This window comes from Hibiscus syriacus, unplaced genomic scaffold, assembly GCF_006381635.1.
Source record: "Hibiscus syriacus cultivar Baekdansim isolate YM2019G1 unplaced genomic scaffold, ASM638163v2 tig00110597_pilon, whole genome shotgun sequence".
Taxonomy (NCBI): Eukaryota; Viridiplantae; Streptophyta; class Magnoliopsida; order Malvales; family Malvaceae; genus Hibiscus; species Hibiscus syriacus.
The window spans coordinates 426,277-444,326 of NW_024062795.1; the positions used below are offsets into that span (position 1 = coordinate 426,277).

General features: G+C 34.2%; 2 protein-coding genes across 2 annotated transcripts; both read right to left on the reverse strand.

Moving 5' to 3' along the window:
* Positions 1-2,972: 2,972 nt before the first annotated feature.
* LOC120134709 (gibberellin 3-beta-dioxygenase 3-like) lies at positions 2,973-4,527 on the reverse strand. The gene is made up of 2 exons (XM_039151150.1): positions 4,058-4,527; positions 2,973-3,616 (listed from the first exon to the last, which is right to left on the reverse strand). The coding sequence occupies exons 1-2, from the start codon at positions 4,525-4,527 to the stop codon at positions 3,040-3,042; spliced, it is 1,047 nt and encodes a 348-aa protein (XP_039007081.1). The 3' UTR covers positions 2,973-3,039.
* Positions 4,528-6,700: 2,173 nt separating this feature from the next.
* LOC120134202 (gibberellin 3-beta-dioxygenase 1-like) lies at positions 6,701-17,759 on the reverse strand. Its single transcript, XM_039150680.1, has 3 exons — positions 17,698-17,759; positions 16,991-17,238; positions 6,701-6,996 (listed from the first exon to the last, which is right to left on the reverse strand). The coding sequence occupies exons 1-3, from the start codon at positions 17,757-17,759 to the stop codon at positions 6,779-6,781; spliced, it is 528 nt and encodes a 175-aa protein (XP_039006611.1). The 3' UTR covers positions 6,701-6,778.
* Positions 17,760-18,050: the final 291 nt, after the last annotated feature.

Genomic DNA, 18,050 nt, shown 5'->3' on the forward strand with positions numbered 1-18,050 from the left:
CACCTTAACATATGATTTTTTTTCTATTTTGATTTACAATATTAAAGTGTATAACTTTCAATTACTTTGGCGTGGTTTTATTACCTAAATATATTGTTTTTTAAAACTATCCATGACTTTAGTATTCCCAAAAAAAAAATATTTACAAAAATATCATGTACTTATGTAAATTATGATAAAATTGTGTTCTATTAGTCGAACATTCTGAAATACGTGTTTAACAAGATACATCTTACATCTCAATCACTAGATGTTTAGAATTATGTGAAAGGTGTGATTGAACAATCACGTTATTCAGAGGTTTTAATTTTGAAATTCAAATACAATAAAATTTTAAAAAGCACATAACACAAAATACGTTTTCATGCTTGGCCTTGACCCCGTGTCTTCCCTAGCCCTATAAAATCCCCTCTAACTAGGATAAACATATAAAATTTAAATTAATTAAATTTTATCTTTCATACTTAATAATCACTGGCAGTTGACAATCAACACTAAGATTAGTATCACCACCGACTAAACAAACATCAATAGAAAAGAGAAAGATGACACAAAAATATTAAAAGAAACTTAAGTTAAGAAAAAAAAACCCTTGAAAATTAATTAATAAAAATATATTAGATATGATCAAAATACAATATTATTATATTGATAAAGAAAATTAAGGTATCACAATTGATATTATCGTAAAAAAACGATATCACTAATAGATTTTACATGAGTGAGTTCCACAATGTGATGTTTATCAGTTACATATGAGATTACTTTGTTTTTAGTTGATTTTTAATATGATCGTTTTCATCAATTATTTCAATATTAACCATAATCTCTCTAATATTGTCAGTCCCAATATCATCATGTGTTGATCGGATGGATTCATTCATCAACATGTCCCAGTCGTATGATAATGAATGATATGCGCAAAATAATTATTGTGGAGATTTTTAATCAACAATTTCATTATTAATACCTTCATTCTTTAATAATTTCATAAAAATAAAATCGCGTGGAGAGTGACTTCCAAGTTTTTTATCAAGTAAATCAAATTTGATTTGTTACATGGTAGTTTTCAATCTCTTTAAAGTTGATATTGATGGTTCAATAAAGATATTCACAAGGTTTTTCAATGCTTTGATATTACAAAATTATGGCAAAATTGAATTTCTTATCATTTTTTCTTTAAAACAAAAGGGAAAAAATAATGTCTTATTCTTCGTTATTTCTCGTATTATTCATTTTTCACCTATTTCAAAATGGTTTTCTTGTTTAAATCATGAAACAACAATGACGAATATTCGAGATTAATGAGGGCTAAAATAAAATGCCAAGTAGCGAGCGGACGAGAAAGTAGTTTTGTGAAGGTGGAGTATGATGGATTTGGTCGAGATTTAGATGAAGATACTATTGATGGCTTGGGACTTAAAATAATTTGAAAATTAAGTGGTTGTATGTTAAAGATGATCTCAATGATATATATATTAATAATTTGGGACGATTATAAAAGGATAATATATGTTTATAATATAGTTTAATTATTAATAATATATACATACCTTATAGAGGTAATTGTTCAAGTTTAAGATCTTAAAAAAATAACACCCTCTTTAATCAGTTAGATCATTTGAAGATGATAGTTGAAAGTAGAGATGGGTCGAGGGAGCGGGTGAAGATAGTCGTCCCTCTGAAAATTTAAAATCACTATATATTTTAGAATTTTTACTTGTTTTATATTAAAAATCTATTTTACCCATGAAAATTTATAAATTCAACCCCTATTAAAATTTTAGAATTTCATTCATAATATAAAATTATACATCAATCCCTAATCGAAAGTGATAATAAAACTCTAAGTTATACATTAAGAAGATGGTGAAACTTTTTGCAGATGAAAATAAAGATGAAAGGAGAAAATTTTGAATCCCTAATAAATATTTGCTTTCGTATATTTACAAGTGGTTTTGTATAAATCTTAATACATTTTATAATATCTTTAATATTTTCTTTACCACTCCTTGTGATCCTATATAATTTTTGTAATTTATTTTTTTAAAAATATATATTTAAAATTATTTTTATAATTTACACTCAATTAAGTTCTTAATATAAGAGACAATACTCTATTAAGCTCTCCACATGGATAAGTTAGCCACGTCAGCAGAAATAGTAAGAGTGAATGTTAATGAAAGCGCTTAATTGATTAAATTTTCTACTATAAAGGCTTTATTATGTGCAAATTTTCCATGAGAGCTTAATTGTTTTTTTTTTTAGTTTTTTCTTTCTTTCTTAGAGCCACTTTACTATTAGACTTAATTAAAAAGTACGTCTAAAATCCAGGGGTCAAATGCCAATTTAGGGTCTAAATTGTGTATTAAGCATCTTCTAAAGTTTGATTTTATTTTTAAATTGAATCCATCAGGTGACTTCAGTAATTAAGATGAGTATTGTATTCTCTAAAGATCATAATTTCAAAGAATTACGTCTGCAAGATGTGTGCATTGTCAATAATTAATAAATATTTTGAATACTACTTGTAATCATCTTATATTATTAAAAAAATTATAAATTATAACTTTCTTCCTAAGTTTTTAATTTGTTTTTCCCCCATCAAAATGCTTTAATTTAACGTGGTATAATTTATGATTTTTTTTGGGTAAGTTATAATTTATGATTTGTAATGCAGAATGTGAAAACATTTTTAATTTAAATGTCATTAGTTTTATTAATTTGATATATTTATTACCTTTCCAAACAGTTAAATTGATGTATTTGGCACAAATATTTTTCATCATATACTGTTGCAGAGAGTTTGCTCTTTGCTTGCAACACACTTTGACAGAGAGCATCACAAAATCATTAGTTTTCTCTTATCTACCAAAGAGAAAAACCATTACAGTAATTTCTTGAGTACATTGTTTTGCCATATTTAAGAAACTTTGGACGGTCTGCAATACTTATACCATTATATTCTCCCATAAAGAGAAACATTTCATATCAAATACTGTATCACATTTTATTGTTTCCCTTCTTTTTATTTTAATTTTAAAGACGAATCGATTCAAGTGCCGAGTTAAAATCATTCTTCTTGATTTGAAGATACTCCTTCCACTTCACTGGCCGATACAGCAGCGGATGATCAGAATCGACCAACTTTCTCAACGGTGAGACCTCGGCATCCCATGGTGGCCCATAAAAGAACGCTGTCGACACACGGTGGCACGACTTATTCACTACCGCCCGATGCAACACGGACTTGAACTTCCCATTAGAGACAATTTGCATCAAATCACCAACGTTAACCACCAAGGCTCCCTTCACCGGCTCAACAGCGACCCACCCTGCACCATCTTTATGCACTTGGAGGCCATTGATGTTGCTCTGGTTTAGCAAAGTGACGAGGGACGAGTCCGTATGAGGGGCCAACCCCATGGCTCGGTCAGGGTCCGGGCAAACCGGGTAGGAGTTCAGTTGAAGCACACATTGGGTTCGGTCACACCCACTTTTGGGCTCGAACCATTTCATATCTTCTTCATGGGTTAAACCCAATGAGCTGAGCATCATTCCCACTATTTTCTCGCACAATGTTTTCATCTCCGCCTGCCATTGTTCCATCACTTCGCTGCACCAAAACCCAAAATCACCAACGAATTATGTGGGAAAAGAGAAAAAGAGGAACAGGTTTTAGGAACAGAAAATTGAAAGAATAAAAAGACAAATTGTTCGCAGACAAATGGATTATCCCATGCATCTCAGCTCAGCTGTCAGCCATTGAGGAAATGCGGTCACACAAAACCACACCATCTACAAATTGACATTTGTCCTTAATGCATGCAAAGCAGTAAAGAAAGCATTTTTCATCGACTCATCGTGCAAGTAAGAACTTCGAAACTATCTGAATTTATATATATATATATATAATACTGTATCGTAAGTGAATCAATGATGACATATTATTAGAAATACAATTAGATCAAATAAATTATTAGGTTGGAGACGTGAAAAAAGATTTTGGCATGATGTTAAGGCGAAAGTTGGCTAGCATGCAAAGTAATGCTCGTACCAGAATTTGGCATGATCTTGAGGCCAGAGTTGGCGAGCATGTTCCACTGGGGACCCCATTATGCCGAAACCCTCAGACCACATCAACTTAGGAAAGAAGGGGGAGATACGGGCCAAGCCATATCCAGTGGTTCCCGATGGTGGCCGTGCAACAAGCATCTTCCGTTCCGTGGGCAGTGAGAACAGCCGCCGAGCTTGGAACTCGGTTTCGTGAAACAAACTCAAGGGAACACCATGGTTTATGACTTGAAACGCTCCCCATTTCTCACAAGCATGTCTTACAAGGTTATACGCACCTGGCTCGCCAATATCGATGACGGGCGGCAATGGTTCACCGTCATCAATCGCGTGGTCAGATGGATTGTCCGAAGGCAAAGTTGTTGTCGACCATGCATGAGAATTGGGCAGCGTAGTCACATTGTCGAAATCTAACGGAAGGAGGTGGTTGAAGGTTTGGGTTTTGGGCTTCATGTTGGGATTCATATGAAAGAAAAAAAATATGAGAATTTGGGAGTGAGTGAAGATTGTTTTGTAAGAATCTGACATATATATAGACAGTCCTCTATGACTGTTGTTGTCTTGCTTGAACTTTGTCTACATGGTAAGTTCACCCTACAAATGTATGGATGAGGGTGACAATAAAGAACAGTGACCAGAATGCATTACATATACTAATTTTTGCTCTTCGAATTTAGTGGATGTTATCTAGTAATTAATTGAATTAATAAATAAATCATAAAGATGGGGTAAAATTAATTAGGTATAACAAAAAAATCCAATCTTTAATATTTTATACCATTTATTAATTAAAATTTTAATTTTTAACTAAATTTAGTCTTGATATTTTTTTAAAAAATCAAATAATTTTTTATAACAAAAATGATTATTAAAGTATTAAATTTTTAATTGCCTTGATGTGGCATCCATGCATACGTTATGTTAATGTGTCGTTAACAAATAATTTTAAAATAAAAAAAATTAAAATAAAAAAATTAACATGAAGTACATGTGGAGTATCATGGACGTTGTTATGTTAACACTATTGAAATCAAATGTTTTAATCAGAGATTTAGTTAGAAAAATAATAATAATTTGACTCTTTTTAAAAGGTTGAATATCAAAATCAACTTTCTATTTTGAATAGTTACATATCAAATATTGTGAAAGAACAATTAAAAAAAATATTGTGAAAGAGAACATTCATTTCATGGGTGACTGGGTGAGGATTGATAGGATTATGCAACAACCTAATCCAAATTTCAAATGTTATATATTTTTATTTTAGTAATTATCTATAATTTTATCATTGTGTTTGCGTTTGATTAAATATTTGTTACACAGTAATAAACTTTGTTGTGTACAAGTATGCTTATTGTAGGGATGGTAGAATGACTCGAACCCAAAGGGAAAATTCAAAACCTGATCAAGTTCGGGTCGGGTCGGGTTTGAATATTATCGGGTCGGTATCGATGTTTTTTTCGGGTCGGGTTCGGGGACGGGGCAAGGTATCCCCGCCCCGCCCCGATTATATATATATATAATATAATATTTTATATTAATTATATATATAATATTTTATATTTTTTTATATTAATTATATATATATATAATATTTTATATATTTTATATTAATTATATATATAATATTTTCGGGTTCAGGTTTGAGAATAATATTTCAGGTCGGATTCGAGGACGGGGCAAAAAAAATCTCTGACGGGGATCGGGATGGGGATTTCGGGTTCGGGGACGGGGTGAGCAAAACCCGGCCCGAACCCGCCCTGTTACCATTCTTAGTTTATTGTCATTAATGAAATGGGAAATGAACAATGGATATTCATTGTTAATTCTTCTTCTATATGGTATCAAACGCTTATCTAGTTTAGGTTTCGATCCCAATGGCAATCCCCAAAAAGGAGATTCAGTAGTTTCACCATGAACTAAACTATAAGCAACGATTTGGAGAACAGTGTCGATGGAGAACAGTGTCGAGACTTCTTCCAGTATAGGTAAATTGGAGGTCAAATTTCTTTTAAGTTTTCATTAATACACGTGGCGTTAAATTATTGGTGGAGAATGCAAAGGAGCACGTAAAAGGGACCAGAAGATTTTTGTTCAATTTATTTTGTATAATGAAAAGATGTCATACGACTCAAGAAGCGTCGTTGATCGATCAATGAAAACTAAATCTTGTCATAATGAAGTGGGAAACAAATTTGACAACGAGTCAAACGCTCCTCCGCCATTGATTTTCGCATTGGCTTTCGAAAAAGAAACCTTTAATTAAAATATATGAGATATGTTTGAGAATTTTCTTTTTGTTGCACCGTTCAATCTTCTGAGTCTTAGGCTTCTATTGAGAAACTATCACAATATCGAACATAGTTGAATATCTTAGGCCTTTGCTCAGTGCTTTGAATATCCAAAGCTCTTTAAAGTTTCTTATTTACTAGTTATTATTTGTTTAATGTATTATTTTGTCATATTTAAGAAGCTTTGGACGGTCTGTAATACTTGAACCATTTTATTCTCTCATAAAAAAGAAACATTTCATATCGACTTCTGCATGACTGCATCACATTTTACTATCTCCCTGTTTTTTTGTTTTAAGGTCAAAGGCGAATCGACTCGAACGCCGAGCTAAAATCATTCTTCTTGATTTGAAGATACTCCTTCCAAATCACTGGACGATACAATGGCGGATGATCAGAATCGACCAACTTTCTCAATGGTGAGACCTCGACATCCCATGGCTGCCCATAAAAGAACGCAGTCGAGACGCACGGTGGCACGTCTTATTCACAACCGCCCGATGCAACACGGACGTGAACTTCCCATTGGAGACAATGTGCATCAAATCACCAACATTAACCACCAAGGCTCCCTCAACCGGCTCAACAGCGACCCACCCTGCACCATCTTTATACACTTGGAGGTTGTTGGAAGCGTAGGTGGACACTCGATAATTTATATAACTCGAAATATTATTAATTCGAGGTAAAATACGTTACAACGATATTATCCCAATATTACAATACTACAACACTATAACACTAGTTGCGACTAGTTTACAAACACAATCTCGATATTCTAACATTTGCTAAGCTTTACCTTCTCTCTCTAATAGCTTTGCTAAACTATTTTTCATTCTGGCTTTTCTAAGCTTTCATTTTTTCTCACTTATATTACATTTAAAACTAATCTACATACATATTTATAGGTGTAGTAACCGACTTATTTTCAGCTCTGTGGATACTTCTCAATTTCTCTCTGCCACCTTAATACTTGCTTGCCTGATTAAATTCCATGCAATTTTGACTTTTCAAAGTCCATTCTTATTTGATAATAATTGCTTGCGGCTAACTTATCCCTTTTATGGGACCACCTTAATATGTTTAATAATTAACCATGTGCATATTGCCAAAAACTTTTCAACTTTGCTTATTTCTATATTTGTTAATTCTTTGTTGCTGCCACGTTTCATGTCACCATTCTACCGTCTTTGACTTTCCAAAGTCTTTTGTTACCAAGTTGAGTTTGATTTCTAACGCTCCCCCTCAAACTCGACTTTCCATTCCGAGCTTTTCTCCACTTGTCATCTCCAATCGATTCTTATTTCTTGGCAAGTGCACGCTGCTGCGGCTACGTATTCTTTTTTACTTTTTCTACACCTTTGAGAGATTTTTGCAAACTCTTTCACGTTTGTTTTGCGATCTTCGCATCATAAATTTTTTCAAAGGTAGATTCGTTTACTCCTTGAAAAATAAAGAAAAACGCTCTTTTATCTTTTTTTTCCGAGATTTCTTCAATACCTTCTTTTCTTTATTGGTCAGGGCTGCTTCTGCATTTTCAGGCTCGATGTAACCATCCTCAATGATATCCCAACAATATTGAGAGCCTAGTAACACCTTCATTTGAATGCTCCAATTGCCATAATTCGTCTTTGTTAATTTTGGGATTTGAGGTTGAATCATGTTGGTCATCTTCTCCACCACGTTAAACTCGAACCAAGCTCTGAGGCCACTTGTTGGAAGCATAGGTGGGCACTCGATAATTTATATAACTCGAAATATTATTAATACGAGGTAAAATACGTTACAATGATATTACCCCCAATATTACAATACCACAACACTATAACACTAGTTGCGACTAGTTTACAAACAAACCTCGATATTATAAGCTTTGCTAAGCTTCTGTTGAAAACCAAGATAAAAGGATACTAAACATAAATGCATATCTCATTATTTGCAATACACCAGCTGGTGTTATATACAAGTTTGCACAGCTGAGCTGGTTGTAACTGCACAGCAGTTTTAACAACCTTAACCAACTTCTAACAACAACATAACATCCTGCTAACAATGCTAACTATCTCACGCAAACATTCACACTTAATATTATAATATTCTCCCTACTTTCTCAATCTTCTTGATGAAAAGATGAACATTTGAATCGAAAGTGTTGATGCTTCCTTCCGTTCATTTGAATCGAAAGTACCGATGCTTCCTTCCGTTCTTCTTGAATCGAAAGTGTCGATGCTTCCTTCCGTTCACTTTAATCGAAAGTGCCAATGCTTCCTTTCATTCTTCTTATTCACCTTCATCTCTTTCTTCTTCATCCTCTTATACAATGATCCTTGACAGACTTTTTTAGTAAAAACGAGCATTTATTTTCTGAACAAAGTGTAAAATCATGTTTAGATCAAGTATTCTCCCACAAAAAAAAAATTAAAAAACAAAACCAACGGCAGTAGTTTCCGGTGTAGAAATTGGCTTGAATTTTCCTCTAGATTTCATTAACGAAAGCCTTCTGAGGGCCAACCACACGGAACCCATTCCAATACAGCAAATGGACCAGCTTAAGAAAAATGGTCGGTTTTTGTTCTTCCCATACAAAAAACATAACTGGAAGCTCCCTCAACAATTGACCACTCGCAACATATCTCTTGCCGAGGACAAGGTCACAGTCGATGTCATTGCAATGGACATTTTCCACTAAACTACCATGGTGATATGTAATATGACCACTGAACCGCAGATTGACAGTTTTGTGGCGAGGATTCCATCCACCACCTCTCCGGCCTCCGCTGCTATTCGGATGCGGCTAAAGAAGTCGTCGCTGGAGTCAATGAGGACGTGGTTCTTGCACACACGGCATAGAAAGAGACGATTCTACTCATTCAACGCACAACTATTGATGTCTGGCGACGCCTCTTTGACTTGTGTGATAAGAGATCTTATGCATTTTTCTCCTTTGCGCATTGCCCTGAGCTTACAGTGGAGGCTCATCACAGTCATAGTGGATTGGTTAGCAAAAAACTTGAGAACTGTACGCCAAACTGATGTTACCGGCTCAGCACCTACAAACTGAGGAAGGAGATATGAACTAATCGTGGAAGGGAACCAATAAGCAAGAAAATATCTTGTGCTACAAAAATTTCATGATCTTCATTCAAGATCTGATTTCCTGGTTCATCAATAACAGTTGTCGGTTGTGGTTGAACGTCTCCGGTGAGAAATCAATCTAACCGATGGCTCTGAACTGTCAACAACACTTGTTTCCAGAGAAGGAAGTTAATCTCATCAAGAGCTATAATCACCTTGTTGGTGAAGGTTTTTCCAAATCTTGAAAATTTCATATAGTGCTCTGATCAGCACAACCGATATTCATTAAGATGATGAGGAAAAATAGATCTAGAGATAGTATCAGAAAAACAAGAAAAAACTTCCCAGAAACTATGGCTCTGATACCATGTTGAAAACCAAGATAAAAGGATACTAAACAGAAATGCGTATCTCATTATTTGCAATACACCAGCTGGTGTTATATACAAGTTTGCATAGCTGAGCTGGCTGTAACTGCACAACAGTTTTAACAACTTTAACCAACTTCTAACAACAGCATAACAGCCTGCTAACAATGTTAATTATCTCACGCAAACATTCACACTTAATATTCTAATAGCTTCTGTAACATCCCAAACTAGGGGTTAGTGGCTAAATTATAAAGTTTAAGAATTTGATGAATTAAGTAGAAAAATGGAATAATTCGATGATTTATTTGGAAATAATTCCTAAAAGTTGTTAGTAATTATTAAAGTAGATGAAGGGCAAAATGGTCATTGAACAAAGATAATATTAAATATTAATAAATGGGTATTATAATATATGAGAGGTATGATTGAAGAGATAAGTTTTAGACTTATCTTCTTCATCTCCATCTTCTCTCAAACGTGAAGAGCCAGCTTGCAAAGGTGAGTTTCTTTGTTAGTTGGTTATTTGCTAAATTTATGGTTGGGTTTTTATCATTAGATAATAACTAAGCTTAACGAAAGCTTAGGTTATCTTAAGATTGAAAGATAAAGAAGTTATGAAAGATTAAAGAAAATGGGTTTTTAAAGGAAAATTTGGAAAAGAGTTAATAAGAGATTTTTAAGATGGAATTTGACTTGTCATCAAGAAGAATAAGATATTTCTGAAGTTAGAAAAGATTTATAACAAATTTAAAAGTTTAGTAAGATTCTTAATTTTAAGAATCTTGATGAAATATGGAAGATAAATATGATTTATATGGACATAAGTTGGTTTCAATAATGATAGTTGAGTTTAAAGTCATAATAGGGGATTAAAATAGAAGAATTGAATGAAGAATTGATGAATTTCGGGCTTGAAATGCAATTTCTGGACAAGGTGCATCGATGCACATTCATAAGTGCATCGATGCATTCCTTTAAAAGAAGAACATCGAATGCCTTTGATGCATCGATGCATAGATAATGCATCGATGCATCCTTTTAAAATAAAAACATCGAATGCATTTTATGCACCGATGCACAAGTAGTGCATCGATGCATACCTTCATTGAAAGAGGAAATGGGCTTTTCTCTTAGCCTAAGAAGTGACAGTTTAGAATATATTAATTGGAATATTGATATGAATCTGTGTATTGTTGTAGAGATAGAAAGTGATCCGTTTCAGGACAATTGAGGAATTAGAATCGAATCAAAGCAAAGCTAAGGTGAGTGCAATTATTTTGTACTTATTTTATTGAATTAACATTGGCTTGTGATGAGCCAGTGATGGAGTTACTATGGTAAGAAGTAACTTCTAAATTGTTATGTGATTACCATGTATGCATTAATACATAGAAATAGATGGATGCTATGTTATATGATTTATATGCTTAAGTGAAAATGCAACATATGATATGTTATTTGACATGACATGCATGGTTACATGAAAAAAAAGCTATGTGACTACATGTATATGTGAAAGAAGCTATAAGCTTATATGCACATGTGATATACGTGATATGAATTACATGAAATGATTTACATGAATACATGTATATATAATACATGTGATATGATATGAGATATATGGTTACACATACATGTGATATGTGACAGAATAGAAAGAACAAGTGATACGAAATGTATAAATAAATGCCCATAGTATATGATACGAGAGCTATAGGTATAGTTGGCATGCCAAGAGTCGAGGGTTTTACCTATGTCTTTCGAGACATATGGACAGTATACCTATGTTCTAAGGAACATATGGACAGTTTACCTAGGTTCTTTGGGACCTATGGACAGTTGCCAAGGTTCTTTATGACCTCTGGATAGTTACCGGGGTCTGTGTGACCTCTGGATAGGTCCTTCGGGACATTTATACGAGCTGTGGTGACAGCATTAGTGCACAACCTCAATGTACTCACATACCTCTATTCTCAATAATATACATGGGCAATGAAATTGAAAGACAAATGAAAGTGAAAGTGATAAAAGAAGGTAAGTTGCATGTGTGCATGACCTGATTGTATATTGTTATCATACCATAGATTCATGCATATTGATATGTAGTGATTCAATGATATGAATGCACATATATGAATTATATGTGTTATATGATGAGTATATGGTAAGTGGAAAGGATTATTGATAGTGTTTGTATATGTATGTCTTTTATTTATATGATATGATATATGGTTATATTATATGTTTTATATGACTCACTAAGTCTATGACTTAGCGTGTAAGTGATTTACACGTAGGTACCAAGAATGAGAAGTGAAAGAATAGAAGTGGCAAAGACAGTATCACTACTAAAAGATCAGATCAGAAGTATTTGACAAAGTATGTATTGGTTATGTATAAGTGTTGGCATGTAATAAGTCATTAAGTACGAGCACTCTGATCAAGTCTGTATTTTGTTTTAAATAAAGTTTTAAATTTCCCGGGATTTTTCTTAAGAGTCAAGATTTGAAAAGTCAATGTGACACGTCAGACTCGTATCCGGGTCGGGTACGGGTTGGGGGTGTTACATTTAATGGTATCAGAGCTACGGTTTAGCCGATTCTAGGCTAAAAACGAAGTCAAAAGTGTTTTAAAAAGTATACATGCCAACGAAATAGTGAAAACTTCTGATCTGATAGAAAGTAAGTATATTGTTTTGCTAATAGAATGATATGATTGTATTTTATTAGATGTCTGGACAAGACAACTCCCGAGATGTAGCGAGAAATGATATATTAGCTGAAGGTAGTAATTCACCTGCCCTGGCCAGGCAAGGTGAAGGACAGACACTTTCTGGAGTGCCTGTGCAAGACCAAGACGTTTTCTTTAGAACGTTAGACGCGGTGTTGATGCGTTTCCAATCTCCTGCTCCTTCCACTCCGAGAAGGAATATAGCAAAAGATTTAAAAGGATTAGGAGCTCCTGAATTCAAAGGTGAAGTTGAGGAGAGTCCTGTTGAAGCGGACTTTTGGCTCAATGACGTAAAGATTATGCTAGATGGACTTCATTGTCTGATATGGAAAAGTTAGACGGAGTAGTCTCCTTGCTTCGTGGACAAGCGAGAATATGGTGGACGAACGTTACTCTAAGAATGACAAGTGACCAAGTGACCTGGTTCTTGTTTTTAGAAGAGTTCAAACACAAGTATATAAGAGACCAGTTCAAGCAAATGAACAAGAATTCTTGAATCTGAAGCAATTGGATCACACTATATATGAATATGAGTGTGAATTCAATAAGTTGAGTCGTTTTGCGGCTGAGTTAGTTCCAATAGAAAAAGATGCATGCGAATGGTTTGTGGAGGGCTTACGCCCGATATTAAAGGAGATGTTGATTGTGTTAAATCTGTCCTCGTTTCAAGAGGTAGTGAATCGTGCAAAAGCTCTTGAAAGAGCTCAGAATGAACGTTATGGGGATCAAAGAGTTCAATCTTTTAAAAGAATGAGGCCTTCATCGAGTTTAGTATCACCCAAAAGAAGTAGAGATTCTGGTTTTCGATCTCAAGCACGGTCAGAGTCGATGACATCCTCCGCTAGAGGATCAAGTCAGATGAGAGATAGACAGACTCAATTTGTAGAGTCTGGTGATAGAAGAGCACAATTGAGACATTGTCAGAATTGTGGAAGATATCATGGTGGGATATGTAGAATTAAATCTGGAGCTTGTTTCCGATGTGGGGAAATAGGACATTTCATGAGAGATTGTCCATTGAAGGACAGAGAGCTTGTACAATCAGAACGATCTGTTTTGATGTCTCAAAGGTAGGGGTAGAGGTAGAGAAAGAAATCAAACAGAATCTTTTACTCAACAAGAGATGCGCTCCACTGCTAGAATATAATCTTAATGATAATGAAGACTGTGAGGACCCAGAATTATTAGCAGGTATCTTTCGGTTGTATAGTAAATGCGTTATGATATTGGTTGATTTAGGCTAGCATAATTACATTTGAACAGTAAATTGATGAGAGAAGTACTAATTTTAGTTATGAGTTAATTGTAGTAGTTTTATTGATATAAACCCATTAAGGTATAATGTTCAGGTAAATAAGATTTGTGGTTACTTGAGTGGATTAAATAGCGTATGAGAACATGAGAAAATATATGGTTTAGTTATGCTATAAGGAAATCTTGATAATGAGGAATAAATAGAGAAAGATATGAGAATGATAGAGTTTAAAGAATCAAGTAGGATAAGTGTTATAAGTGGTGTTAGATTATTATAGCATGAGTGAAAGAGATATGTAGTGAGTAATTAAAGAGGACTGTATAAGGATTGCTTCATATTGTTATAAAGTGAAAATTCGAGGCCGAATTTCTTAAGGGGGAGAATTGTAACATCCCAAACTAGGGGTTAGTGGCTAATTATAAAGTTTAAGAATTTGATGAATTAAGTAGAAGAATGGAATAATTCGATGATTTATTTGGAAATAATTCCTAAAAGTTGTTAGTAATTATTAAAGTAGATGAAGGGCAAATGGTCATTGAACAAAGATAATATTAAATATTAATAAATGGGTATTATAATATATGAGAGGTATGATTGAAGAGATAAGTTTTAGACTTATCTTCTTCATCTTCATCTTCTCTCAAACGTGAAGAGCCAGCTTGCAAAGGTGAGTTTCTTTGTTAGTTGGTTATTTGCTAAATTTATGGTTGGGTTTTGATTATTAGATAATAAAGCTTAAGGAAAGCTTAGGTTATCTTAAGATTGAAAGATAAAGAAGTTATGAAAGATTAAAGAAAATGGGTTTTTAAAGGAAATTTTGGAAAGAGTTAATAAGAGATTTTAAGATGGAATTTGACTTGTCATCAAGAAGAATAAGAGATTTATGAAGTTAGAAAAGATTTATAACAAATTTGAAAGTTTAGTAAGATTCTTAATTTTAAGAATCTTGATGAAATATGGAAGATAAATATGATTTATATGGACATAAGTTGGTTTCAATAATGATAGTTGAGTTTAAAGTCATAATAGGGGATTAAAATAGAAGAATTGAATGAAGAATTGATGAATTTCAGGCTTGAAATGCAATTTCTGGACAAGGTGCATCGATGCACATTCATAAGTGCATCGATGCATTCCTTTAAAAGAAGAACATCGAATGCCTTTGATGCATCGATGCATAGATAATGCATCGATGCATCCTTTTAAAATAAAAACATCGAATGCATTTTATGCACCGATGCACAAGTAGTGCATCGATGCATACCTTCATTGAAAGAGGAAATGGGCTTTCTCTTAGCCTAAGAAGTGACAGTTTAGAATATATCAATTGGAATATTGATATGAATCTGTGTATTGTTATGTAGAGATAGAAAGTGATCCGTTTCAGGACAATTGAGGAATTAGAATCGAATCAAAGCAAAGCTAAGGTGAGTGCAATTTATTTTGTACTTATTTTATTGAATTAACATTGGCTTGTGATGAGCCAGTGATGGAGTTTACTATGGTAAGAAGTAACTTCTAAATTGTTATGTGATTACCATGTATGCATTAATACATAGAAATAGATGGATGCTATGTTATATGATTTATATGCTTAAGTGAAATGCAACATATGATATATGTTATTTGACATGACATGCATGGTTACATGAAAGAAAGCTATGTGACTACATGTATATGTGAAAGAAGCTATAAGCTTATGCACATGTGATATACGTGATATGAATTACATGAAATGATTTACATGAATACATGTATATATAATACATGTGATATGATATGAGATATATGGTTACATACATGATGTGATATGATAGAAGAGAAAGAACAAGTGATACAAAATGTATAAATAAATGCCCATAGTATATGATACGAGAGCTATAGGTATAGTTGGCATGCCAAGAGTCGAGGGTTTTACCTATGTCTTTCGAGACATATGGACATATACCTATGTTCTAAGGAACATATGGACAGTTTACCTAGGTTCTTTGGGACCTATGGACAGTTGCCGAGGTTCTTTATGACCTCTGGATAGTTACCGGGGTCTGTGTGACTCTGGATAGGTCCTTCGGGACATTTATACGAGCTGTGGTGAGCATTAGTGCACAACCTCAATGTACTCACATACCTCTATTCTCAATAATATACATGGGCAATGAAATTGAAAGACAAATGAAAGTGAAAGTGATAAAGAAGGTAAGTTGCATGTGTGCATGACCTGATTGTATATTGTTATCATACCATAGATTCATGCATATTGATATGTAGTGATTCAATGATATGAATGCACATACATGAATTATATGTGTTATATGATGAGTATATGGTAAGTGGAAAGGATTATTGATAGTGTTTGTATATGTATGTCTTTTATTTATATGAAATGATATATGGTTATATTATATGTTTTATATGCCTCACTAAGTCTATGACTTAGCGTGTAAGTGATTTACACGTAGGTACCAAGAACGAGAAGTGAAAGAATAGAAGTGGCAAAGACAGTATCACTACTAAAAGATCAGATCAGAAGTATTTGACAAAGTATGTATTTGGTTATGTATAAAGTGTTGGCATGTAATAAGTCATTAAGTACGAGCACTCTAATAAAGTCTGTATTTTGTTTTAAATAAAGTTTTAAATTTCCCGGGATTTTTCTTAAGAGTCAAGATTTGAAAAGTCAATGTGACACGTCGGACTCGTATCCGGGTCGGGTACGGGTTGGGGGTGTTACAGCTTCACCCTCTCTCTCTAATAGCTTTGCTAAGCTATTTTTCATTCTGGCTTTTCTAACCTTTCATTTTTTTCTCACTTATATTACATTTAAAACTAATCTACATACATATTTATAGGTGTAGTAACCGACTTATTTTTAACTTTGTGGATATTTCTCAATTTCTCTCTACCGCCTTAATACTTGCTTGTCTTGATTAAATTCCCTGCAATTTTGATTTTTCAAAGTCCATTCTTATTTGATAAGAATTGCTTGCTGCTAACTTATCCCTTTTATGGGACCACCTTAATATGCTTAATAATTAAGCATGTGCATATTGCCAAAAACTTTTCAACTTTGCTTATTTCTATATTTGTTAATTCTTTGTTGCTGTCACGTTTCATGTCACCATTCTACCGCCTTTGACTTTTTAAAGTCTTTTGTTGCCAAGTTGAGTTTAATTTCTAACAGAGGTCACTGATGTTTCTCTGGTTTAGCAAAGTGATGAGGGACGAGTCCGTATGAGGGGCCAACCCCATGGCTCGGTCAAGGTCCGGGCAAACCTGGTAGGAATTCAGTTGAAGCACACATGGGGTTCCGTCACACCCATTTTTGGGCTCGAACCATTTCATATCTTCTTCATTGGTTAAGCCCAATGAGGCGAGCATTATTCCCACTACTTTCTCGCACGATGTTTTCATCTCCGCTTGCCATTGTTCCATCACCTCGCTGCACCAATACCCAAAATCACCAACGAATTATACTGGAAAAGAGACAGAAAGAGGAACAGAAAATTGAAAGAATAAAAAGACAAATTATTCGCAGACAAATGGATTATCCCATGCATCTCAGCTGTCAGCCATGGAGGAGATGTGGTCACAAAAAACCACACCACAAATTGACATTTGTGCTTAATGCATGCGAAGCAGTGAAGAAAGCATTTTTCATCGACTCATTGACCAAGTAAGAACTTCTAATCTATCTGAGTTTGTTTCATTATATAGTTATTTGATTGAGATGTAATTTTTATATATAACGAATGATATATAAATGATAAAATATCATTAAAAATAAAGTTACATCGAATAAAATATTTAATCTATAGTAATGGGATTGGAGATGTGAAAAAAGGATTTGGCATATGATATTGAGGCGAAAGTTGGCTAGCATGCAAAGTAACGCTCGTACCAGAATTTGGCATGATCTTGGGGCCAGAGTTGGCGAGCATGTTCCACTGGGGATCCCATCATGCCGAAGCCCTCAGACCACATCAACTTTGGAATGAAGGGGGAAATACGAGTCAAGCAATATCCGGTGGCTCCCGATGGTGGCCGTGCAACAAGCTGCTTCCATTCCATGGGCAGCGAGAACAGCCGCCGAGCTTGGAAATCAGTTTCACGAAACAAACTCAAGGGAACGCCATGGTTGATGGCTTGAAATGCTCCCTATTTCTCACAAGCATGTCTTATGAGGGCATACGCACCCGGCTCGCCAATATCGATGATGGGCGGCAATGGTTCACCGTCATTGATTGTGTGGGG